General features: G+C 38.8%; 1 protein-coding gene and 1 long non-coding RNA gene across 4 annotated transcripts in view; one reads left to right on the plus strand and one right to left on the minus strand.

The window, feature by feature from the left end:
• Positions 1–609: 609 nt before the first annotated feature.
• On the minus strand, positions 610–21,084 carry LRIF1 (ligand dependent nuclear receptor interacting factor 1). 2 transcript variants are annotated; one of them, XM_037500963.2, is made up of 4 exons: positions 20,756–21,084; positions 8,940–10,446; positions 7,507–7,779; positions 610–6,662 (listed from the first exon to the last, which is right to left on the minus strand). In XM_037500963.2, the coding sequence occupies exons 1-4, from the start codon at positions 20,821–20,823 to the stop codon at positions 6,228–6,230; spliced, it is 2,283 nt and encodes a 760-aa protein (XP_037356860.1). In that variant the 5' UTR covers positions 20,824–21,084; the 3' UTR covers positions 610–6,227. The 2 variants fall into 2 exon arrangements, with proteins under 2 accessions (XP_037356860.1, XP_054547396.1); XM_054691421.1 differs by lacking the exon at positions 20,756–21,084 and adding an exon at positions 10,838–14,804.
• The window catches only part of LOC119237010 (uncharacterized), a 40,636-nt gene continuing 33,879 nt past the window's right edge, over positions 20,678–27,434 (plus strand). For both annotated transcript variants that reach the window (XR_005123172.2, XR_008550328.1), the window contains exon 1: positions 20,678–20,811. This is a non-coding gene — a long non-coding RNA (uncharacterized LOC119237010). The remainder of the gene's footprint in view (positions 20,812–27,434) is intronic.

Genomic DNA, 27,434 nt, shown 5'->3' on the forward strand with positions numbered 1-27,434 from the left:
CTTTTTAAATAAGAATGCTGGGCCAATGATTAACCCAATAAGAAGGCTGGATGAATTTCTATGGAAAGAAATGAAAATTGGATTCCTTATTCACTCAATACACATAAAAATCAGTATGAATTAAAGACCAAACTCTGAAATGAAAATGAAGTGATATAGAAAGTGAATGCAAATGATTATCAGGATCATTTTAGTTGAATTTATGTATCAGGTACTATTTAAGAGTTTGTAAATATAACTCATTGAATATTCTCTTCTTCCAAACCTCAAAATTTATTTAAGATTGTCCATTTTTCCAACCTTTAAATGGACTGAGCAGACAATAAATTTAGCTTCTTCTCTGTTTACACTATCTCCCTAGGTGATGTTATCTAGACATATGACTAAAAATATGTATTTACTGAATCTTCAGTTATCTATCCCTAATCCCAACAGTTCCTGAGCTCCAGTCTACCATATTTAATCTCTTTCTTAAATTCCTACTTTAGTGTCTAAAGCTAAATTCATGATTCCTATGTAAATTAGCTCCTTCTTCAGTCTTCTTTATCTTAAGAGCACTACTAAGTCCTTCAAGTTAAAAACATTTATGAATCATTCTTGAATGCCATGAGTTAGAACAACCTGGAAAGGAATTATTGCACATTAGATGGTCTAGATCTGCAGTCCCCAAACTGTGGATTGCCATTCCCCAAGACACAGAAGAAACTTCTGAAGGTGCGTGAGATATTTTCAAATTTTGAGAGTGATACTCGGTATCTGTTGGACAACTAGTAAACTACAAGATCAAACAGTCCATGGATTCAACATTAGATCTTGCTACATGTCACATCTTCGCGAAGCTAGTTTTTTATAATTGCTGAGGTAAAAAGCAAATACTGCATTCCAATTAATGTGGGATAAGAATTGAAGGTAACAGTGCCTAAGTTAATTTCAAGTTGTTCGAGTCTAAATTATGCAGTACCCAAGTCATGTCATTCTAATAGGTTTTTTAAAGAATGAAATAAAAATATTTCCCTTTAATTCTGTATATTACTTTCAGTGACTACTAAGATGTTAAAACATGTCTTAGGCAGAATTCCAAGAACTCCCACACAATGACCCTTACCCTTTTTCTTTCAGTGTAGATAAGACCTGGAATATACCTCTCTTGCAATTACGTCATATGTCAGATTACCTAAGTGGGTCTAATTTAGTCACATGAACCCTACTTTAAAATAAGAGAAAAGGGTTTATTTCATCAGTTCACCCAGTTTATTTATGTCTGGAGTGGAAGAATAGGGAGAAATAGTGTTTATAACAGTCAAAGTCTATTGAGAAGACTAGAAGTTGCTCTCCCATATTGTAAGTCTGATTCAAGAGGGGGAAAACAGATGAAAATATTTCATCACACAAAAATTAGTGATGGTGTTTCTATCACTAATTATTGGGGGGGGGCAGAGTGGGAGAACCCCACCTCCTGGTTTTAGAATGTAATGAATGAAGCCTGCTACTCTGCTCAGACCATCTCTGAGGCACTGTGCTTTGTTCTTTCCACCTCAGGATCCAGTTCTACTAGGTCCTGGCACAATCCATTGCCACATAGTTGTCATCTGACAGAAAGAAGAAAACATTTTCTAGCATGTCAGAGGAGTGGGCTAGCACAAGTTCATACATGGAGTCCATTTGTTTCTCCAAAGGCTGAGGGTCATCTACCCACTGCTCCAGTACACTGTCTACAAGTTTTTTCAACAGTCACTGTTTCTGTCATACTGGTCATGCCAAGGAGAAAATTCTGATTATGAAGGAGTTCTGGATCTTACTGGTGAGAAGCTCAATCTATGTTTGGATGGTTTCTGTGGGTAGTTTTTGATGTGTTTAAGTTTCATCCAGTAAATATCACCTGTTCAACAGATATTAGCTTTTTACATATGGTTGTTGAGGGTGTCCAGATAGATTAAACCTGCATCAGCAGCTCTATCAAGATGCCCCCCTCAAAGACCAAATGATATGCAATCTTTCCAGAAAGACATGTAACCTTCTGTATCTTTTAGTAGTAGTCCCAGGAGCAATACTTCTTCCCAAAGGGTGATGGTGATATCCTTAGTCTCCAGTCTTTGTTCTCTGAACTCCTGTCTTGATTAGCATCTGCTTCACTTGCCACCTTCTTTTCATAGTTCTTGTCTACTTAAGCGTGATGGGCCAGTGAGTTAAAGAGGCCATTCTCACCTGTTACTGATGTTACTCCTGGGTTGTGGCAGGACGCAGGCTGCAGTTTGCACTTCATTTCAGGCGGACGCCTGCTCCACCAAACCCCCACCTGTCCCAGTAGGTTATAAACTTCACAGTCACACAAAGAACAAACTTCCTCCATATGAACCTTTTAAAAGTTTTTTCTATGACCGGTGGCAGAGGTCAAGTGTAAGAATTTGATGTAACATACAGGTCTGAAGGAATGTATGAAATGGCAAAAGAGCAATTGCCAGGGGCTGAGTATGAGCCCTGCCCCCCCAACATCTGAAAGAAAATGAAAACCTAACCTATAGCCACAGGAATTGGACTCTTGTCAGTCAGAATGAACTTGAAAGCAGACTCTTGCCCACAGCATCCAGATAAGAACCTAGTCCAGCTAAGACTTTGATTTCAATTTTGAGAATCCAGCCAAGCCCACTTGGGCTTCTGTCCTACATAACTGAAAGATTACAGATGTTTTAAGCCGCCAAGTTTGTGGTAATGTGCTATGCAGCAACAGAAAACTAAATCAAGACATAAAACTCATCAGGTTATGCGGACCTAGCTGCTTCATAAATATTCCTTCTCACCTAGCAGTGCCATGAATCAATTTCTAGACCCTGAAGTACCCTGAACTGAGGATGTTTGGGAACCTGTGCTTTAGACAAATGAGGCGCTGCCCTTAGAGTTGAGAATGGGTTCAATCCCACCTAAAGTGGAGAGGACCACCAAGTACATACCAATAATGGAGAGCAAACAAGCAGTAGCAGGACTGAAATTGCAGTAGAGGAAATAAAAAATAGAATGAATGCTACCAAAAATAGAATGATGCAAATAGTTTTTTGACAAGAGAATGGAGATCAGAGAGCTGGAACGTGGGTAAATCCTGTCCCTGAATAATAAATCTGAAGCAATGACATCCAACAAAATTATACTCTTCAGCAAGTAAACCTATCCTTTCAGGGTTAACAACTATGCTCTTGCTCTGCATTGTTGTATGGTCTTTTAGTTCTTCACATATGCCATGCTCTCTCCTGCCCAGTAACCTTTGAACTTAACTGCTTCCTCTGCCCGGAAAGTTCTTCCATTCCTACGCCCTTGCTTAATTCAAATTTCGGTTCAACCTAAATTTTGAGGAAAAATTTTTTTGCCACTCTAAACAGAAATGTACTAGGCCTAGTAGGATTTAGGGAGACAAAAACACCTCTACTTATCTGTACAGAGGATTTTACTCAAGTTAAGTGAGGAGTCATTGGAGGTAACTAAAGAACTTGCTTTGAATCATGTTTAAAAGCATCACTCTGGCAGAATACAGGGGCACAAAGGAAGACTCAAGACTGCTTACGACGCTACCAACAAGCCATTCCGATTAATATGAAAAGTGGTCAGATCTGGGATATTTTGAAAGCTGAGTCAAAATTTGTATTAGGTGTGGGTTTGAAAGAAGAAATCAATTATGATTACAAGTTTCTTTTGGTTTGAGCACATTAGAAGGACGGAGCTCTCATCAGCTAAAATGAGGAAAATGGTAGGTGAAGCCACTTCAGAACAAGAACAGGATTTCAGTTTTGGACGATCTGATATGTTTATTTAGAAAACTAATAGTGACATCAAATAGGCAGCTGGCTACACAAGTGTGAAATCCAAGAGAGGTGTCTGGGAACAAAGATAAAAATCCACAAGTTAATATATATAGTATTTTAAGGTCATCAAATTGAGTATCAGCAAGAAAATTAGTATAAGCAGAGAAACAAACCGGGAACTGAAATTGAAGGTATATAAATGTTGAGAAAAAATGTGCAAGGAGGAGAACGAGGTAGAAATGTGTTCTAACAATGAAATGAAAGTATATCAAGGACAAAAGAATCAGGACAACTGACCGGCTTTTAATAAATCAAAGTTATTTTAAAAAACGAAGCTAAATAAAAAGAATTCTACAAAATGCAATAAAATGTGTAGTCCTAGATTTAACACGGCTTGGGAAGGCAAGCTGTAAAAGATATTCTGAGGTCAAGCAGGGATATCTAAATTTGACTTAACAGAAGAAGAAAACTCAAGATTGATGATTTTAAAAGTATGTTTCAGAACAGTTAGTATGAGCACATTTTGTTAAAAATGTTTTGTTAAAAATATGCAAGTATATATGGGACACAGAGAAAGGTAAGATATACACAAGGTGCTAACAAGGGTGAACTCTGGATGATAGGAATATGAAGCCTTAGTATTTTAGCTTGCTGTATTTAAAATTTTCTACAATGGATGCATAATGCTTCTTTAATAATATTTAAACATTTTTCAAAGGAAATAATGATTCACAATACCATGTTCCCACCGATAAAAAAGACCAATAATTGATCTAGCAACATGGAAGTCACTGTGGTGTTGACAATATTCATTCTAGTGTAGCCGAGGAAGCAAAACCTGACTGGAATAGTCTTCAGTTCCTCAAATGTTAAAGAGTTAGGATCCAGCAATCACTCCCCTAAACATATAACCAAGAGAACTGAAAAACATTATGTCCACACAATAACTTGTATCCAGACAGTCATAGCAACATTAGCAACATAACATCCTACATCATAGCAACATGACATCCTTAACAATCCAAATGTCCATAAACAAACGAGGGGATAAACAAAGCGTGGTATATCCATACAATGGACTATTATTTAACAACTTAAAAAACAATTGTTTTAATACATGCTACAGCATAGATAAAACATTAAATGAAAGAAATCAGTCGAAAGAAAACATATTGAATGCCTCATTCTATGCACGTCAGTGTCCACAACAGGCAAATCTACAGTGACAGAAAGTATATCAGTGATTGCCTAGGGCTGGAGTGAGGAGGGTATGGAGAATGACTGCTAATGGGTAGGAGTTTTGGGGGGACAATGAACATTTTCTAAAATTAGATCAGGTTGATAGCTGAACAATTTTGTGAATAAAAACCACATTTTAAAAGGGTAAGTTTTATAATATACAATCTCAATTAAGCTGCTACAAAAAGAGGCAGGAGGATGTAGTTGAGGCTTTGTTCCTCCTTTTCAGTATTTTCTGATTTACTGTTTTTTATTTTGCTGCCGACATTGAGTTTTGTAATCTTACTTTCAGGGATTTGTTAATCTTTTTTTTTTTAAATAAACTCCTACACCTTCCCTTTAATCCCTGTTTCCACTCCGCTCCCAAACTCTCCCAATCGAAGATAATCACATAACATATGCTTGCCTCTATTTTTAAAAAGCTATACAATTTTTTAAAAATATTAAGTATGGCCATTGTTCAGATTTGCTGTTCATACAATCCAAGTCACATGTGTACGTTAAAAAAAAAAATAGGCAGCAGCACTTGTCTTAGAACTACAACATATCACTTTAAACAAACAATACATAATATGGTCTGAATTCTAAAAACTGTTTTGGGTTATATGAAACTACTTTGTAAAAGTTATAAAACAAGTGTCCCTCATTCTCGAGAAATGTTTGAGTATTTAAATAATGTTGCTATAATACATTTTCTTTCATGAAATTTGAAAATTTACAATAGTAAGTAGAAAGTATCCCTTTGTGGGTAAAGGGACTAAGTGAGTACATAGACAAGCCTATTGGCAATGTTAAGTTTAGAGCTCACATCCTCCCTTGGATTGTGTACCTTTACAGTACACAGTAATCGTCTATTGTTGGAATAACACCTGAGCAATTTAGCTAAAAATACAAACAGTAACAAAAACTCTGCACAAATATTCAAACTTGGGGAATTCTGGCTAATAGAAAAATAGAAAACTTTTCCTTCCAAAAAAATGTATCTGGACAGAGGTTCCAATACCCCATGTAGACTATTCTCAAGTCATACACAAATCAACCTTGTTAGTATTCCTTAAATAAAGTGTTAAAATTAAGCAATGAAAAAGCAAGTTTCATATTCAAAAACATTTTCAGAATGCACCTAGAATTAACTTAATATGAAAGTACACAAAAAAACACAACTATTTCAGTGGCGTCTAGCACAGCTACATTTCATTATTTTTGGTGCATCTTCTTACGCATTTCTTCAAGAGCTTCTTCTTTCTCTCTCAGCACCTGCTTAAGTCTTCTTATTTTTTCATCTCGAATGGTTTCTTCTAACTCTGGAGGTGTCATAGGGAATAAATCTTCAGTATAGTTTTTATTAAAGGAATGACTTTGTTCAAAAGTTGCATTTGAACTTAATGCACCTTCCTCCTCTTGGGTACAGGGTTCTAGCTCAGTTCTCTTCTCTTCTCTGATTTTGCCGTGGCTTGTGAGAATGTTATGGTGTGACACATCAGAAGTTGGCAAAACACTGCTATCGAGTTGGGGACTGGTGATGCTAGTTCCTCCATTTACTGCTGTGTCTTGTGCACTCTCAGTTTTTTTCCGCTTTGTGTGATCCACCAACATCTTAGAGGTTTTCGCTTTTCTTTTCTTATCAAAATTCTGTGGCAATATTAAGATTTCAAAAGAAAAATAAAATATTAAGGACATATGTACAGCGTGCTCTCAAGTTTAACAAAGTTTACAGATACAGATACTTAGCAATTAAATTCAATAAAATTTACTAAGAACTACAGTGATATATTGAGTGCCACTGTATAGCAACAAAATGAATAGTAAGGTCCTAATGCTATTCACTGACAATAAACAGTTTAATTCATTTTCCTGGATCAGTTCAAGTACTAGAAGTCACTCTGACCTACCATCCAAATATTGCAGTCACTTTTGATGAGCCTGAGAAAAGAATTGATTTAATTTCTTCTTCTTTTCTTTCCCATAGACATATATGGGAGGTTTTCATAAGGAAATTTTGACTGATTTGACGTTCAGGATATTAAACAACATTAAAAATGATGTATTTACAAGTATAATGAGAGTAGGCAAAGCTACAGGGATGTTTCCTGTCATTGTTATTGAGGATGTAGATTTAAGATGTTTATATTGAATAATTTCACAGTGAACAACTACATGCTTCTATTTCAGATTATTTATATGAGATTCTTCAAAGTAGGACAACCAGTTAAAAAGTTGTGGCCATTTTCATGCAACTTTGTGATGAATCAATACATGGTAGGTAAATAAAAATATTTAAAACATCTTTAATTAGCTGTGGATGCAATTTCACCTGTGCATGTAGAGTTCTTTTCAACACTGGTTTAGTATAATACATATATATGCAAATTGGTAACAATTCTTCATATCAGTGCACAGGACTTAAAAAAACAAGAAAATGAATATACTGTATTTCTTTGGAGTACCTACAAATAACACTTTAAAAATCTATTACCTTTTTTCTCTCTTCCTCCTTTACAATAAACTCTGTCGCTTTGTAAGCATCACACTTCATCAATTTGCTAAAGGACTCCAAGCCTTCTCCAGAGCCCAAATTGACAGGAATCCGAGTAAGGCACACTCTCACATCTTTAGTGAGACCAAATATCTTTTTTAATTCAGCCTCATTCTTCAAACATAATGCCTTATCATTTCTCCCTTCAGAATTTTTCTTGTCATTTCTTTCTTGAGTAACTTTTTCTAATGTTGATGCCATCTCATTCTGGATCTGGAATTAGGAAAACACACAAACAACTTTGTCAATTATTTAAGCAATTTTTATCACTCTAGCAACTAAATGATTACCTTATTGTACTTATCATGCTTTAAAGTACTAAATGGTTGATTTGCATTACACTTGTCTTACCATCCATACTTAAAATACTGAATTTAACTGAGTACAAACATAAAATGATTCCCTACAATTTCTCATTTACTTTACTTTTTTGCACTAAGGTAACAAGTAGTCAATTCTCAAACAACTGAAATGAGAATACAGACTAATCACAAGTTAAAAATAATCTATGACATCATTTGGAAATTGTAGGTTTCTGAAAAAGTCTTATGCCTTTAATCAACCTTATATTTAACAAAATTTACCTCCTTACATTTCTGGAGTTCAATACTTCTGTACTGAAGGGGAGAAACACATTACTAAGTAGATTTTTAAAAAAGGAAAAGGTAGGTACAAATATTTAGCGGGCACAGACATACATATCTTAAGTAGAAGAGAAAGGTTAACTATGTGGAGATGTTGGGTAACTAGATGAGGAGTCAGAAATAAGGGCTTAAAAAAAGGAAAAGGAAATTTGTCTACTAAAAAAAAAATTTTAAAGATGTTAATACTATTTCCACAAGCGACTGCCGACTGAAAGGTACTATTTCCTATCTTACCCCATCTAGCACCTACCTAGAAAAATTCTAGATTATCTTCCTACCACCACAAAGCAAAAACCCCAATTCTTCTACATGCGTATCAATTCCTTCATACATTAAAAGTGGCTACGAAATATATTATGTATAGATGTATATATGCATGTCTACATACTTTCTAAGCTTTGAGTTTGCATTATCCTACTCCAACTCTTCTAAACCATGTTACTCTGTGGTTTGTTTGCTGGATTTTGCTTTAAAGACTCGGCAAGCCAAATGATTCAAGAGAAAGATACTGCTTGGCCTAGTGGCTCAATGATACTCCTCAAACATTTCCTTCAGATAAAAGCTTTGACTCAATTAAGCATTCATGCCTACATGGTATGTATGTAATGGAGTGGAGAATGGCAGAGGAGGGGAGAAAGAAGTATCACAGATAACTAACTTTGAGAATTAAGAAAGAAAAATTTTCTATATAGATAGATACAAAAGAACACCCTAACATGGGAAAATTACCTTTGGTTCTTGGTCTCTGAAAACACACTGTTGTGAAGTAACAGTTGTTGCATCAACAGAGGAACTTATTTTCTCTATGGTCTGCATATTTTCTTTTCTGGGGGCATTCTGTCCTGTACTAAATCCATCTGGAAAGACTGGCTTTGTTAATAAAGTCTTACTCTGCTTTAAGAAGTTAATGGGTTGGTTCATGTTATGTGGGTTTGGGGTGGAAAGAGATGGTGTCTCCACTTTTTTATTCTTCTCTTCCCTTAGATTGGCCATGGAAGCAAGCTGGGTATCTGGAAGTGAGTTTGTCTCCATCAGGGAAGATTTACTTTTAGCCAAAACAATATTTACAACCTTTCTGGATATTTCTGTGACTGGACTTGAACTCACTATCTGTGATGTATCTTTTCTTGGTAGAGTATCAGGAGAAACAGAGGTCTGCTGGTCAATTTGTGATGGCAAAGCATCTGTCCCCTTTTTAGCCAATAGATAGACTTTCCCATTAAACATAACCAAAGCATTATCTTTAATAAGTATACTTTTGGTCTGTGTCCCATTAGGACCGACGGTACTCAAAGGTGGCATATTTACTGTGTTATCTCCCAAACTTTTCCTATCTACAAAAGTTTTTAAAATCTTTGAAGCCACATTATTTGAAGACTTAACAGGAACAATAGATGGAGTGCAAGGCTGTAGATTTTCTTGAAATATCCATTTCACTGGAGCAGTTTGAGAATGCTGACTTCCTTTTAATTGTGTCTCTTTAGCAACATTCTTTGGAATTTGTGTGGTATTTAGTATCACTGGCTTTGCTATTTCTGTAACAGGTTTTGGGTAAATGTTTTGAAAGTTCTTGGTAACTACATTTTTCACTGTATTTACAGGAGATACGTAAATAACGGTTGGTATTTGGGAGGCCTCAACTGTTCCTGAGGTACTTGTGGTTGGAGATGCAAGTATCTTTTGCTGAACTGAAGGAGGCAATGATGACGCTGGTACAGATTTCACTTCAGCATGGGCTGGAATCTGTAAATGATGCCCAGAAGGCAAAACTGGAGACTTCACAGTCACTGGAAGACTCTGAGTATTTACTATAAAAAAAGATGAATCATTTTGTGCTGAGGTGGGAGAAACAGCAAATGTTTGCATGGTGAGTCCATCAATTTTCACACCATGACTCTGAACTTTAGAAACTGATGAGGTAACATTTTCAGTTCCCACAGAGGTAACTCTAACTTTTTCTGCTGTATCTACTTTTCTTGTAAGAAAATAGTTTGAAGAACTGGGTGGCTGAAAAATGGGCAATTGAACTGATGCAGTTGTGGAAGTGCTGGAAATCTGAGTCTGAAAAGTAACTTGAACTGAGTTTCCTGTATTCCCTTTCAAAGCATCAGACATGACTGAAGATTGAACTACTGGTATAAGATTTCCAGAGGAATTAGGAATTGGAAGTAATTGCAGAAGATTTTTTCCATCCGAGCCAATCGTCTGAACTACTTGGTACATGCAGCCTGAAACACTTAAAAGAACATTATGAGTAAATAATCCAACATACTACATGGTATATACATTTTATTTAAATACATATTTTCAAATATTATGTTAAAATATAAAAATTTATAAAATATAATAAAAGTATATAATTTCTCACTTTGAGTCCTCAAAGTGAAATACTGCAAAACAGATTTTGAAGTAGATGTGCTAAGTGAAGATATGGTTAGAGATCTTTTCACATGATTAGGCAATGGGTATGAGATATTAACATTTATTCCTAAAACTAAAAACAGACTTGTCTAAGGCTCTACCTATATAAAATCATGGCTACCAGAACAAGCGCTCCTTAAACTATTAGCATCCTTTCTTCTTTTTTCCCTTGAATTTTTTCCTGTTATCCTCTCCTTTGTTCTTACCAGGCTTCTCATTTCACCTCCACTTATGCTTATTTTGTTTCCCCCATCTGTTCTGCATTCTTTCGTCCCACTGACAATGACTCACAAGTTCTACTGTCGCCTTGGGGATAACTTAGTGTGCCATGTTTTTTCAGACAGAGTAACACATCAGTAACTATTTTCTCCTTTCATTTATTTCGGCACATTTGAAATTTGGTGCTAAACAGTCCCAGGAATGGCAAAAATAACTCATTTATTCCAATTGTCTGTAAATCTAAGATATATAAAAGCATCGCCACTTCAGCGGAATGATTTTCAGTGGTCATGGAATACACTGGAAGTCACTATTTTTAACTTTTTCTCTAGCCAACTTATCAGCTATTAGTACAGAGTACCTGATTTCAAGAAACACCAATAAATACCAATCTCTGTTCCTATAATTAATTCTTTGTGGACTTCTGCAATGCAGACACCTCAGGATATTTATACCTAGAATACTTTGTAAGATAAACATTCTCTGACTACCTCTGGCCTCTCCTTCATAAATAATGTATATCACACCTGTTAATTCCCTTCATGTTAAATTGCTATCATATATTAATCTGTTTGCTTGTGTATAGATGATGTCTCATGCTAAATCTATTAACATGCATGAATGCAGAATACATGTCCTATAGAACCAGCATGGCTTTATATGGCTAAGACCAAACAAACAACTTAAGGACAAAAAAATAATAATTATAATTATCAACAATGTAAAGCTATGTTTTACTAACTATAGGTGTTTTTTTTTTTTTTTAAAGCCTCAGGTATTAATAATGCTAAAAATTCTATGCAATCTAGGAATCACAGAAACTCAGGTTTACCTTCTGACAACCCAAGACAATGTAATTCTGTCCTTACAAATATTTAGTTTTACAGATTTTCTGGCCACTTGGTAATGCTTCAAAATGTTATACTTTTAATAAATTAAACCTTTTTAAAAAGTTATAATGAAAAGTATGAATTCTTGTTTTCAGGGCTTGAAGACGAAAACCCACCTTCATCACCTCCTCAATCCCCAAAAGCACAAATAAATTGAATCAGAACTTACTCAACCTGAATTCATTAAACAAAAATTTACTGAGTTTGTTATGGTTCAGAACAAAGCTCAGTTAGCGGGAAAGGATCAGTAAACTATAGCCTGTGGGCCAAATCTGGTCCCCCCTTCCTATTTCTATGTAGCCCACAAGCTAAGAACAGTTTTTATTTTAAGTTATTTGTAAAAACACATTAGTATTTGTGATATATGAAAATGTTATTAAATTTTAGTATCCATAGTTTTATTAGCCACAGTCACACTCATTTTTAATATGTTGTATATATGTGTTCTCATGCTACAAGAATAGCTTGACTGGCTGCAAAAGAGATCACCTGTCCCACAAAGCCTAAAATATTTAGTATATGCCCTTTACAGAAAATGTTTGCTCATACTCAGACTAGTTCAACCCACAGCCCGTACAAGAACTTAAACTACTGGGTACGTGGACATGTAAACAGGCAATTTTCATTAAGGGAGATAAATGAGAGGTGGATAGGAGAGGCCAAGGGGCTCTCAACAGGGATGTTCAAGATGGCTCTGCATGCCCAGGGAAGAGATTCCCTATTTAGGGCCATGACCTTTGCAGACAGAAGTGAGATCTATTGCTCACTATGGCCTGCAGAGTTTGGGCCATACTTAACCCTTCTTGGGCCTAATTTCTTCAACCTGACCCACACCTTCTCCTTTGGATGAAGACGAAAATGCTTCTTCCTATTTTATTCTCTTAAGCTTTCCTAGATATGACATTCTTCTACCTCTGGAGTGATTCCTCAGTCTTCTTTCTTAACTAACTCATCCTACCTGAATCTACATTCAGATGCTGGAATTCATCAAAGTGTAGTCTGAATTCTTCTCTTCCCCCTCTGTACTCTTTCCCTAGATGATTCTTGTCAATTAAATTACCCAGTTACAGATCAACATTCAAACATCCTGGGTTGTCGGTACATGACGCATTTTTGCTTGAAAACAGAAAAAAAATACATCATGACTTTTCCGACAACCCAATATCTTAGTTCTTTTGAGATCTGGGCTTGTATATCTAACTTTCCACTTCACATTTCTATTCAGAATCTCAAACGCACCAATGTGACCAGAAAATCTCTGCCCACCTACCCCCCAAATTCCTTCTCTAGTTTTTTTTTTTTTAATAAATGGCATTCCATTGATCACAGAAGCCTTGATCAGAGCAAGTAATTTCTGCTTCCTCGCCCTTTACAGTCCATCTATCACAAAATTCTGTTGATATTATCTCCTAAAATCGCTACCAGTCCAATATAGTGAAGCCAACATCACTCTGGCTTAAATTCACATTAACTTGTAACTGGCCTTTTCTTCGGCACATCCTCTCCCCGCCAACTCAGTCAGCGCATGGCGGAAACACCACCGCGGCTTTCAGTTATGCTTTGAGTGCTAAAGATAAACCAAGAGATTTTGATGCACAGAAGCCAAAGAGAGAGTCTTAAGGAAACTGGAAAATTTGACTGAAAGTTTAAGAGGCAAGCAGGATGGAGACTAAAAATGTACACTGAAATTACTGGCATGAGGCTTAGGAATGGCTGGAGGAAAAGCAGCCTGGCTTGGAAGACGTCGCTAAGGAATGAACACGAGACAAGTTGAGGAGGAGACCAAGCAAAGACATCTTTTTCATGAAGCTTGACTTAAAGGGCTAGACTGGCAGCTGGTGGGAGACAGGCCAAAAGGAGAGCTTTCTTTTTTAAAGAACCAGCGCACACGCTAATGCTGTATAAGCCATCACGAGGAGGAAACCGAGCCTCCCCAGTGGCGCAGTGGGTTGAGTGCAGCGTTGTGGAGCTGTCTGCAGCCTCTGCAGCGTGGGTTCGATTCCCGGCTGGCCAGGGAGAGTCCCGCATGGTGAGCAGACCTCTCATGTCCCCGCCTGCTGCTCCCCTCAGCAGTGTATTTCAATCAGTCTGCCTGTTCTGCTCCCCGCTCTGTCTCTGGTGAATCCTCTCACCCTCCCACGCCACTTGCCTGTACCCCAGTTCTGGTATAAATAAAAATAAATCTTAAAAAAAATCCTCAAGCAGTGCTGATGGTGAAGAAGATAATGATTATGAATGTATAGTGATACCAATCTGTGCTGTTTTGAGATTTTTTCCTTGCTCACCAGGTATAGGCAAAGAGAAAGCAAATCGGAGTTTTCTTGGGGTAGCTTCAGAAAAAGGGTACAATGAAAATCAGAGGAACAAAAAGTTTGTTACTGATAAAAAATTATTAAACTGATGAAATTTCCAATGTACGAGAAGGAAATAAGTACGTAAAGGCTACAGTATAGAGAGAAAACAAATGGATTATTGAACTGGAGGACCAGATGGGAAGTCGGAATGGAAATACTGAAACGAGTATGCTAGAAAATACAGGAACTGGTGTTTAGAAAGCAGGATGCCTAAATCATAAACTTTGTAGAAGCAGAAATTTCATCGGATAACTAGCATTACAGAAGTGGACGGCTATGTATAAAATAGGGAAGAAGATCACTGCAAGACCAGGAGATAAAGCTGATATCTATATAGATGCTGCAATCACGTAGGATTAGAGAGAAGGTTTTGATCTACTTGTCAGTCCAGTGATGGAAGGTTGGTAGATGGTGTTAATGAACCACAATTAATACTATCTACCAACTTCACAGACATACCAAAAAAGTTGTGTCAAAGCAGTCTATTTCATGTCTCACTATTCTGCTGTACCTCTTCTTCAAAGATTACCAAATATGCCCTCACTGTTAAATTTTTTTTTTTAAGATTTATTTATTTATTTATACAAGCACTGGGTACAGCCAGAAGCGCGGGAGGGTGAGAGAATTTACCAGAGCCAGAGCGGGGGAGCAGAGCAGGCAGATTGACGAAGTACACTGCTGAGGGGAGCGGCGGGCGGCAGGAGAGGTCTGCGCGCCATGCGGGACCCTCCTCCGGTGGCCGGGGAGCAGCTGGGGATTGAATCAGCACCGCAGAGGCTGCGGGCAGCTTCGCAACCCAGCGTTCAACCGCTGCGCCACCAGGGAGGCCCTATTAAATTTGTTTTTACACTATCCCCTTTCCCTAGGTGCTCTACTGAAATTGACAGTGCTAATTATCCCTCCATCTTGAACGTTTTCCTAGCATGATTCCCATCATGTACAATTTGTTTCTTTTGTCTTTCTTATTCATTTCCTGCATTTTAAGCATTCAACAAAGCATATTCTCATAATAGTTCTTGACTGTTTATCTTTCATTTACTCCTGTACCAATTTTCATGACTTCAACTATCTCCTCTGCAATAATCATCACAGCTATATCCCTTTATTCCTACGCCCTAGAACAGACCTCAATTTCATATTGTTATGTCTTACCAAACATTTTCATTTTTAATACTATTTAATGTTAAAATTACTCTACTGAAAATGAGCACTCTAGTCTACCATTCAATCATGTGGCAAAACTATTTTCAAAGTGACCCAGGTTTTAAGGTGACTTTGATTTATTTTTATTGCCCCTCTTACTCATCTGATTCATGCGCACCACCATTTATGATGCTTACAAATAGCAAACATTTAATAAACATATAATCAATGATTCACCAAGTTTATAGTTTTTTTTTTCCTTTTTATAGCTTACTCCTCTTCTCTTCCTTCATCATTGCCACTTCAAGCACCTAGATCACATGTGCATCATCACCTTGTGTCTAGATTTCATTATTTCATCCCAGTATTTTACTCTGACATTTAAACTAGTTTTTCTGAATGCAGCCACTATTATTACGTATCTCTGGCATAGTAAAGCATTGCTTTCATCCTGTTAACTCTGTGTCCAAAATTTCAATAATTCATCATTGTCAATTCAACTTGACATGAAAATCATCTACAAACTAGTACCATCTAACTTCTATAATACCACCACCTATAATTTTTCAACATAACATCTTCCATGTTACTAGGAGATCTTTTTGCTATTCTGGAATATTCCATGTATTTATTTACTCTGAATAGTCTTCAGGTTTTCTCTTCTTCAACAACATAAAACATAGCTGAGGTTCAAATTCAATCTAGTCAGACAAACCACACTGATTTCTTCCAACTTAGATGTATACAAAGTCTTTTACATTGTCTTTCATCTATTTGCTAATTTTAAAAAATAAATAAGGTATCATTTTCCTTAATGAGAGTTAAAGTTTTTATTCAGAGACTACATCATTTATTTTATAACAGGTCTTCCAATACCAAGATCATTAAGCCCTCAAAAAAATTCTACAGAAAATAATGCAGCTTTTTCAAGTCCCCATTTCAAGTAAATGTCTCTAGTCTCATTTACCTATTTACTTGACTTGTCCGTAACATCTGACTAGCAGATTAGAGCTTCACAGAGCAGAATCCATGATTTTATATTTATATGGGACAAGTGTGTTTTAATAGTCATGGGATTTAAACAAATCACAGGCTGCTGATACTTTAGTCACCTACTTACTTCATTATATGGCCTCTATTATTTCTGCTTCACAAAAGACACTCATCACACAAGCCATTTTCAAATCTAATCATTTCCCTGCCCCCACCCCCACTTCTCCATCATTTCCCCTCCAAAAATTGAAGGAAAATACAGCTTTTTCCAAGTCAACATATCAACAGAGATTCACATAATGTCCCAAAGACCATGCAATCCTTAAGGGGTGAGTTAATCTAGTCATATCTATGCCATCTAGACCTGAAAGGACTGGCACATTGCTGACAGTAATGTTAGCTGAACTGACTCCTATATACTATAAGGAAAAAAAACCCATAATTTCCCAACATCAGAATGCTACTGAATTCTAAAAATAAAACTAAAATACAGAATGCTAAAGAAAGACATGATAAATCAGGGTGCAAGTCATTCGTTAATCAATATACATTTTTCCGTATCTAGAAGAGAACTTACACTTTAGAGATTACTTGACCTCTTTGAATATCTAGTTCTTCATTTTTAAAATGTGGACAATAAGACTTGCTATGAGAAGTAGATGAAATAACTACCTGGGATTATGGTAAGTTCCCAGTATATGCTAGTTACGAGCTTCATTTAAATATGCAATTCGTATCCAAAAATAAATGAATCAGGTAAAGTCTTGAACATGTGAGCATTTTAGTAAAAAGTTATGAGAACGTAAATAAAAGGTATAGTAAAACACTTAAAAACTTCTTACATTTTTGACTGTTCTAACATTGATATGAAGCATTCACATCAGAAATGGAATGACATTTTCAGACTAATGAACACTGTAGAAGTGCAGAAAGATATATTTACAAAATATATTTTTTCAATTGCTAGAAAATATTTTTCCATCTTACACATATAATGTACATAAATACATAATGTAATAATATATAACATATAATATCACGTACACGTTATTATAAATAGTTGTCAGTAAAGCTAATCCTAATAAAGAGCCCAGCGATTACATAGAGAAAATGGCAGTTTAGAAATATGATCTGCTTTACTCAGAATTACATGCTCTCTTCAGCAAGTCTATCCACTTTGTGGTATTTACTTTAGCACAACCCCAATTTTTACAGGGTCCAAAAACCTCATTTGCATAAAAGGAGTGGTTAATGAGACATTTCAGTTAGCTTTTTCCATATTACACACACACACAGGTAATAACGCACTGCACAAAACTAAATGGACGCTGAACTGAGAAACGCTATCTTTTTAACCAAATCAAGCCTCTTAGAGGACATTCATTTTTAGCTCCCTATTTGAGAACTAAGAGTTAAAAGCAGATAGACGCCAACTGCCAATCACATGTCATCCTAATTCCTATTATTATGGGATGCATTAGCACAGGCTTTTATTATAATATCTCTAAACTGATGACTCACAAGTCTCTATTTTCAAGTCTGACTCTTAAAGTTCAGATTCAAATAGCTCGATTGTTTTTTTTGGTGAGCTCCTCATCTCAATTAATTTAATTGATTCCCTTTTCTTTGTGCCAATTTATTACGAGGTCTGCTCATTTCCCCCTTCTATAGTTCTTGAATCCAACCCTTACTCTATATCTCAGCTAGTTCAGGTCCTAAGAATCACTGCAAGGAGAACTGAAACAGAACCCTCGTAGGCCTGACGCCACTCCTCCAAAAGCCACAGTCATCAGATTTTTGCACATCTCAATCTAACAGTCCTTTCCCTAAAATCCTCTGAACGATCTCCAGTGAATGAGTTGTAATCTTTTAGCAGTGCAAATCAAACCCTTAAGAGCCATGTATCCTTCCAGTAGTATGGAATTATACCATACGTACTTCTAGTGTTACATCATACCAGCACTTTAAATTTATTTCCCAATTCCCCCTGCCTAGGTACACCCTGAATTCACCTTAAAGTACCCAGCTGATACTTTCCCCCAAAGCTCCAGAAACCTTTCCTACAATTCCCTAAGATGCAGAGTATCTTGAACATGACGCTATTAAAAAACGTATTAGGCGATCACCCCTGTAGACAATGAGGTTTTTCAAGGACACTGCTCATATTCTGTTCTTTAGTCAGTCTCTCCATTTAGCATAGTCCATCACACAGTAGGCACTAGTGAATGTTTTTTAACCAAATGTCTGATATGAAGTGGTGAACTAGGATATGAATCCAGGTCTTCGTACTTTGTAGTTTACCTTTAATTCACTATGACATTCTCACTCCCACTTTGTTCTTTGCTAATAAAGCCCAAATCTAAATAAAGGTAATAGCTATCACCATAAATATCTTCCATATCGTCCCTTCATAATACATAATTAAACTCGGTTACATTTCATCCCCTGATGAATTCAAAATTAAGTTTTTAACAATAAACATTCTGTATCACATTACTGGAAATTTCTACAAAAGGATAGCAGTAATTCAAAAAAAAATTCAAGTATCTACAGAAAATGAGACAACTGTATAGTTATTTTAATTTTATGAAGAAAATTAATGATTAAGTACCATCAAAAATATTATCAGAAAATAAGAAAACTAAGCTTCCAAATAAACTAATAGTTACTTACAAAATTATGTTGGGACATCATGCCGATGTCACTTACAAAACAACAGAAACAAGTACGTAACCAGTCATGAAAATAAGTGTCAATTTGGTTCAGAGAGGCATCCATCTCAAATATGTGATGTAAAGCTTCAGTAATTTGAAAAACACATTCCAAAGTTGATGAAAACAACACTAAACCAATGTGTCAATGAAATCAAAATGACTTATCTGGAGTAAGCAAAACATGATTCCTTGTAATGTTTAAATATGTCGTCAAAAGGATGAAAGTTAGAGTACACAATGAATTAAAATGTAAATTTCTTATTCCTATTTCCGATACTGAAAAAGAACGCAATCCTGAAATAAACTCTGCATGTTAGAGTTAAGTCAAACATCGTTAAATACCAACACACTAAAACAAGACAGAAGAAATGAACAGTCATTTTAAAGTAATCCCACTTTTACACATCTATACAGGGCACTAGCTCTGCTCCCCCAACTTGCACCAAAAATAAAACAACAAATACATGCATTAAGCTGGCGCTTTACCACTGGCAATGGCACAGCTCTTGGCAGTTCTTCACTACTGCATTTACTTTAAAATAACGGGTTCGCCTTTTTAAAAAAGTCTTTATTACAATTACGCTTTGTAGTTGTTTGTAACTAAAGGAAATCCACTCCCTCAGTCTCTACTTTTGTAACAGGGTGGTCCCCAGGAAAGGGGGAGGTTCCAGGTTCCATGCCCCTTGGGTAGGGAGGGAACCTGGAACCTCCCCCTTTCCTGGGGACCACCCTGTTACACTTTCGGGAACTAAGAATTACAAGGCCAGGGCCAGGGACTGAGTCCCGAAGCACGTCTGGGCCCAGGCTGGGAGGGGGCGCCGAGTCTCACCAACAGAAACGTGGCACAGCCAGATTGAGGCCGCAGTAGCTTGGTTTTCTTTAAACGTAAATGTTCTTCCATGTATTTTACACCTTAATTTCCACGATCCCGTCTTCCCACTTACTTTCTGCAAAAACCAATAAAATCCTTCCTCACCCTCACGACAGGGCTGCACTGTGGAGGGCACAACCGAGAACACGGCGCCCTCGCCAGCCGTTCGGGTCCCGTTAGGCATCATACTGGGGCGTGTCAGGTGTTTCTAAAGCTCCAGATAAACCGTTTCCTAAATTTACACACAAGCGTGCCTTTCTGAGACACGCGGGCCTTGCCCGCCTCACAGCGTTTCTCCGCCTGGACACTGGTCAGCGACGGCGCCCTCTTCGCGGCCCCTGCAGCTCTGCTCTTCCACAGGGTTTTACACCATTTCCCTTAATTTGACTTTTCTTTTTCTTCACAGAAAGCTATTATTTAAAATTAAAAAAAAAAAATTCCAACACCTTTGTCCTGGACACAGGTTGCCCCTAGGTGCTCACTCTCCCTCACCACAGGGCAGCCGTCCGTCCTCGTCCCTAACCCCAGCCAGGGCCGTCTCCGCGCGGAAGGTCCAGCGCCACCCGGGCGGCGCTCCTGCTCCGCGCCCGTCTCTGCGTGTCTTTCTGCGAGCGCGCGCGAATCTTCCAGAAGGTCTGGGGCACACAGGAGCGTCGGCCATATTGCTCTTCCTCGCCCGTGGAGCTCCGCGCCGCAGGCCTAAGGACGGGAGACGCGGGAGTCCCGCGGAGTCCGGCGGGCGCTGGCAGCGCCGGCGCCGGGGTGGGGTCCACGTCTCGCGGGGGACGCGCCGGCGCCCCCGGGGTGCGGCGGGCCCGGGCGACGCCCCCGCGGCGTCAGCTCCTCCGCGCGGCGGCGCGTCCCGGACGCCGGCCCGTCCGCCACCTGCTGAGAGACGGCGGGGCCGGCTGGTCCAGGGGAGTTCGAAACCGGTACTTACCAGTGCGAGGAGTCGCCCGACTTTTCCTTTGCGGGGTTCAGGAAGACCCTCTGCAGGTTATGAGACATTTTAGGGGGGCGGAAGGGGCCGGCGCATCCAGCCGGGTGGGCAGTGTGGGGCCGGGGTCCCCCCGCAGGGGCAAGAACCAGAGGGGAGGCTGGGCGGGCGCGGCCCGGGGCGGCTCTGAGGGGCGCGGTGCTGAAAGGACGGCGACGGCGGCTCCCGATGGGGCGTAACCTCGGGCTGAGGGGGAGGCGGCTCCGCGCCCTGAAACCGGAAGACTCGGAGAGGGTGACGCCGAGCGCCCGGCTCCGAGCGCTCAAAGAATCGGCCCGAGTCCCCGCCCCGCCCCCAGCGCTTACCTCACCACGCCGGAGCCGCCGCGCTCGGCGCGGGGGGCGGGGCTCTCGGTGGCGCCACCCCCTCAGCGGGGCCTGTGGGGAAGACAGCAAGAAGGAATCAGCGACCCCACCCACCGCAGCCGCCGGCCGAACGGCGCTCAGCCAGCGACTTCCGCAGCGTCACATCCGGCGGCCAAGGTGACTGGCTCGCTGAAGCCCCGCCTTGATGACGCCGACCAATCGTGAGGGAGAGTGGCGCTCTCTTCTTCCGGATCAAGTAGCGAATCGCAAAAGGAGATTCTGCAGATATCTACGCAAAATAAAATATTTCCGGGGTCAATCGTAAATTTTCTGCCTTTTGTTGTCGCCGCTGTTGAGTTTTTCTCTCCCGTCAGTGCTTTGAAAGACGAGAGGAGGCTCCTTTGGAGTCGTCCTGCGTTCACGGCGTGGGGCAATTCTCGGTGCCTACCAGCAGCCAGCGCTGCGTAATTGCTGCTTCCTGAGGCGTTTTCTCCGTTTTCTTGTCTACCGAAGCGTTGCGTCTAGATGTAACCAGAGCTGGCGCTGCCCCCCACCGCCCCACCGTCGAGCCTCGACCAAAACTTCCATTCATTCTTACTTAATCATTCATTTTCTAAGTTTCCTCCCCCTATTGATGGGTTTTGTGGTGGTGGTGTTTTTTGGCATTTTTAATTATATATCCAGGGGAAATAATTTCAAAAGTCTCTTAATTCCTGTTGTTAAATCTTTTATATGAGGAAGGCTTCAGTCTCTGCCAAGCAGTAGACCTAGTTCAGCAAGGGATTGAAGTCAAGTGTGGGGCAGGTGACTTAGAAAACCGAGTTTTATCAGGTATAGACGGTGCCTGTGTAAATTGCTTCATGTTGTTCATATTTAAGAGCTCAACAGAAGATAGCCAATTTAAAGGTTTCTTTTGGTCTTTAAAACTGCCAGTTACTCATTGCCATGAGTTCTTAACGAGGTGATAAAAGAAAATATTCTGATCCACTGTCAGAAAATGTTAAGTTTGTGGCTACTGTTTATTTTTTTAAAGATTTATTTATTTATTTATACAAGCACTGGGTACAGTCAGAAGCACTGGAGGGTGAGAGAATTCACCAGAGACAGAGCAGGGAACAGAACAGGCAGACTGACGAAATACACTGCTGAGGGGCGCTGCGGGCGGGGCAGGAGAGGTCTGCGGCCATGTGGGGCCCTCCGGCGCTGCAGAGGGTGTGGGCAGTTTTGCAGCCCAGCGCTCAACTGTTGCGCCACCAGTGGAGGCCCTACGGCTTATTTTTTTTTAAAAGGTTAATTTCAAAGATACAGAATTCTGTACATGTGACTGGAATTTATATTTTAACTGATTATCTCCCATACTAAAGAAGGAGTAGGGTGATGAGCCCTTAAAACTTGATTTTGGTCATCCTAGCTGTGAAAGTAAAATTCCGTAAAGGAGCTGCCGAATCTCTCTGTCCATTTCTAATTATTCATTTCTTACCTTATGCCATGTTACTTCTCATGTTTATTACCACTTCCTATAAATGAAATGCTTCAGTTTGGGTTCACTGGGAAGCAGACTTGTGATGGATTTTGGTATGCAGGAAGATCATTAGGGAGTAATATCTATGGAAGAGAAGAAAGGAAGCAGACTTGGGAAAAAGTAGGTTGTGATGCCCAGTATCAATAAAGGTCATAGGACATCCCTTATATTGCTCAAAATTAGTAGAAATTTTAAAGATATTTTCCCCCACAGTGGGGGGTGCAGTCTTTGCCAAGGAAGGGGATATGACCTGAAGCAAGGAGGATTTCTTTAACCAAGGAAATTGCTCAAGATGGCTGACAGCTAAAAGCTGGCAGCACTCCAGGTCTTCACTCCTTAAGGGAGCTCTAGGGGAGGCATCACAGCATGTATGGTGCAGACACAACTCACAGATATTGTGGATTAAATTCTAGATCACTCCAAAAAATGAGTATCACAATAAAGCAAATCACACAAATTTTTTGGTTTCCCAGTGCATATAAATGTTATACTTACACTCTTACATGGTCTATTAAATCTAATACAGCATTGTGTATTTTTTTAAAAGATTTATTTAAATCTAAGTCGAGATGCGCGGGAGGGTGAGAGGATTCACCAGAGACAGAGGGGGGAATTGCTGAGGGGAGCAGACAGGAAAGGTCTGCCGTGCCATGTGAGACACTCGCTGGCCAGCCGAGATAGAACCAGTGCTGCAGAGGCTGCAGGCAGCTTCACAGCTCTGCGCTCAACCGCTCAATGCTCAGCTGCTCAATGCTCAACCGCTTGGGCCACCAGGGGAGGCCCCATTGTGTCTTTTAAAATGCATATACCTTCATTTAAAGTACCTCATTGTTTATAAATGCTAACGTCATCTGAGCCATCAGCCAATCATCTTTTATGGATGTAGTTTGCGGCAGCAGCCCAAAATAATTTACAATAGTAACACCAAAGATCAATGATTATAGATCACCATGAAACAAGATTGACATCAGGACATAGTGAATTTTCAAAAAAATTCAGGACAAAGAAGGAATATTGAAGCTGGCAAGGGAGAAGCAGCAGATAATATATTAAGATACCCTGATCAGGCTAACATCAGACTTCCTTGAAGAAACACTGCAAGCAAGGAGAGTATAGAATGGTGTGTTCATATATTCATATATTAAAAGAGAAAAACTACCAGCGATGAATACTCTATCCTACAAGACTCTCCTTCAGATATGAGGGAGGAATAAAGGTCTTTTCAGACATAGAGAAGCTGAAGGAGTTTGCAAACATTAAACCACCCCTCCAAGAAATATCAAAACTTACATGTTGAAACTTAAATGAGGAACATACAGAAAAAAGTAAATAAGGAAATAGATCGATCCACAAAAATTAAGAATAAAATGGTAGCAACAGACTATCGCTTATCAATAATCACTGTAAATACAATTAGAAATAATTCACTAATTAAAAGACACAGAGCATCTAATTGGGTAAGGAGAGAATCCAACCTTATGCTAGCTCTAGGTGACTCACCTAAACTCTAAAGAAATAAAGGCTCAAAGAAAAGGGTTAGAAAACAATCCTATAAGCAAATGGGACACTAAATAAAGAAGTCAGGGGCAGCCATACTTATATCAGACAAAATAGATTTCCAGTTAAAAAAGGTAACAAGATACAGGGAGGGAAACTATATAACGATAAAGGTAATGATACATCAACAAGATATAACACTCATCAATGCATATACACCATATGAAGGGGCATCAAAACCATCAGGCAGGGGCCTCCCTAGTGGCACAAGGGGTTAAGTACAGCACTGTGAAGCTATCCACAGCCTCTGCAGCAGGAATTCTCTCTACGGCTGGCCAGAGAGCTACCTGCATGGCACAGCAGACCTGTCTTGCCCATCTCACCCCTCAACAGTGTATTTCAGTCAGTCTGCCTGTTCTGTTCCCCGCTCTGTCTCTGGTGAATACTTTCACACACACACCCCTGCATCTCTGGTTCTAGTATGCATAAATAAATAAATATTTTTTAAAAAACCATTAGGAAACTACTATCAACTCTGAAAATCAAATATTGGAAAGACACATTTGTGGTAGGATATTTCAATACCCCACTCTTGAAAATGGATATATCAACTAGACAAAAAATAAACGGGGATACAATAGCTTTAAATAGACAATTAGACCTCTTGGATCTTGTAGATATATACAGGGAATTACATCACCAAAAGCCAAATACACATTTTTCTCAAGCACATATGGAACCTTATCCAGAATAGATCACATTCTTGGACACAAAACAAATATCAATAATTTCACAAAAATTGAAATCATACCCAGCATCTTCCCAGAACATAAAGGTATCAAACAAGAAATCAACTATCAAAAGATAGCAGGGAAATCTTTTAATACATAGAAACTGAATAACACACTATTGAAAGGTCATGGAGTTAATGAGGAAATCAAAGAAGAAATTTAAAAATACCTCAAGATAAACAAAAATGAACACACAACTATCCAAAACCTATGGTTCACAACAAGAGCAGTACTAAGGGGGAAATACATCATAACAATAGAGACCACACATCAAGAAGAAAGAGTTCAAATAAATAACCTCTGTCAACCTGAGGAAATAGTAAAAGAAGAGACAAATCCAAAAACCAGTAAAAGAACATTTTGTAATAATAAAAATCAGGGCCTCCCCAGTGGCACAGCGGGTTGAGTGCAGTACTGTGAAGCTATCCACAGCCTCTGCAGTGCGGGATCGATTCCTGGCCGGCCAGGAATGGAGCAGCACACCACTACTGCCTCACTTGCTGCTACCCTCAGCAGTGTTTTCAGTCAGTCTGCCTGTTCTGCTCCCCACTCTGTCTCTAATAAATCCTCTCACCCTCCCGTACCTCTGGCCTGTACTCCAGTTCTTGTATAAATAAAAAATAAATAATAATAAAAATCAAAGCAGAAGTAAATAGAAATTTAAAAGACATCCCAAAATATATATGAAACCAAAAGATGATTGTTGAAAAAATAAACAAAATCAAGGCTCACCAAGAAAATAAGAGAGAAATCTCAAATAAATAGAATAAAAAATGAAATCAACAGACACTACAACAGACTACAACAACAGACACTACAGGAATTCAAGGTAGAGACTATTATCAACATCTATATGCTAGCAAATTCAATAACCTAGAAGAGATGGACAAATTCTTGGAATTATGCAATCATCTGAGACTGAATAGTGAAGAAATAGAGATCCTGAACAAACCAATCACAAGGAGATTGAAACAGTAATCAAAACTTTCCAGGGCCTCCCGCTGGTGCAGCGGATGAGCGCTGGGTTGCGAAGCTGCCAGCAGCCTCTGCGGCGCCAGTTCAATCCCCAGCTGCTCCCCGGCCACTGGAGGAGGGTCCCACATGGCACACAGACCTCTCCTGCCGCCCGCTGCTCCCCTCAGCAGTGTGCTTCTGTCCTTCTGCCTGCTCTGCTCCCTGCTCTGGTGAATTCTCTCACCCTCCCGCGCTTCTGACTATACCCAGTGCTTGTATAAATAAATCTTTAAAAAAAAAAAAACTTTCCAAAAAAAACCCCACAAACAAGAGTTCAGGACCAGATGGCTTCACAAATAAATTCTACGAAACCTTCAAAGATGAACTAATACAATCTTACTCAAATTGTCCAAAAAGAGGGAATGCTTCAAAATACTTTTTATGTGGCCAACATTACTCTAATACCAAAGCCAAACAAAGACAAAAAGGAAGAAAACTACAGACCAATTTGTACACAGATGCAAAAATCCTTAATAAAAATCCTAGCCAACTGAATCCTACAATGAATTTCAAAGTATCATATGCCATTAGTAGGTGAGATTCAAATCAGGAACATGAGAATGGCTCAACATCTGAAAATCAATCAACATACCCCAACACATCAACAAAAAGAAAGATGAAAACCATGTGATCATATCAATAGATGCTAAGAAAACTTTTGATAAGATCCAACATTCATTTACGTTGAAAACCTTCAAAAAACTGGGGACAAATGGAACATTCCTTGACATAATAAAAGCCATTTATAACAAACCCATAGCTAGTATCATTCTCAATAGTGAAGAACTGAAAGCTTTTCCACTAATATTTGGTACAAGATAAGGGTGTCAATTCTCACCATGGCTATTGAACTTAGTATTGGAAGTTCTAGGTAGAGCAATTAGACAAGAGAAAGACATAAAAGGTATCCAAGTTGGGTAAGAAGAAGTAAAGTTATCATTATTTTCAGATGACAATATTCATAGAGAACCCACAAGATTCCATTGAAACAATCAGTTCAGCAAAGTAGCAGGGTATAAAATCAACACACACAATCAGTTGCCTTCCTATACACAATGAGATAGAAGAAGAAAAAATTAAGAAGTTATCCCATTTACAATTACACCAAAATAAAAATTTATATCAACCTAACAAGGGAGGTAAAAGAGCTACACAAAGAAAACTATAAGACATTGTTTAAAGAAATATAAGAAGACACAAAGAAATGGAAAATATTCCTTGCTCATGGATTGGAAGAAGCAACATTGCCAAATGGCCATTTTACCCAAAGCAATATACAGATTCAATGCAATTCCAATAAAAATATCAATGGCATATTTCAAAGAAGTGGAACAAACATTATTGAAATTCATATGGGAATCACAAAAGACCCTGAATAGCAAAAGCAATCTCGACAAAGAAGGGAGTGGAGGCATCACACATCCCAATCTCAAGATATACTATAAAGCCATAATAAATAAGACAGCATGGTACTGGAACAAAAACAAACACAC

Source organism: Talpa occidentalis, unplaced genomic scaffold (assembly GCF_014898055.3).
Source record: "Talpa occidentalis isolate TD23 unplaced genomic scaffold, MPIMG_talOcc4v2.1 talOcc4.9, whole genome shotgun sequence".
NCBI lineage: Eukaryota > Metazoa > Chordata > Mammalia > Eulipotyphla > Talpidae > Talpa > Talpa occidentalis.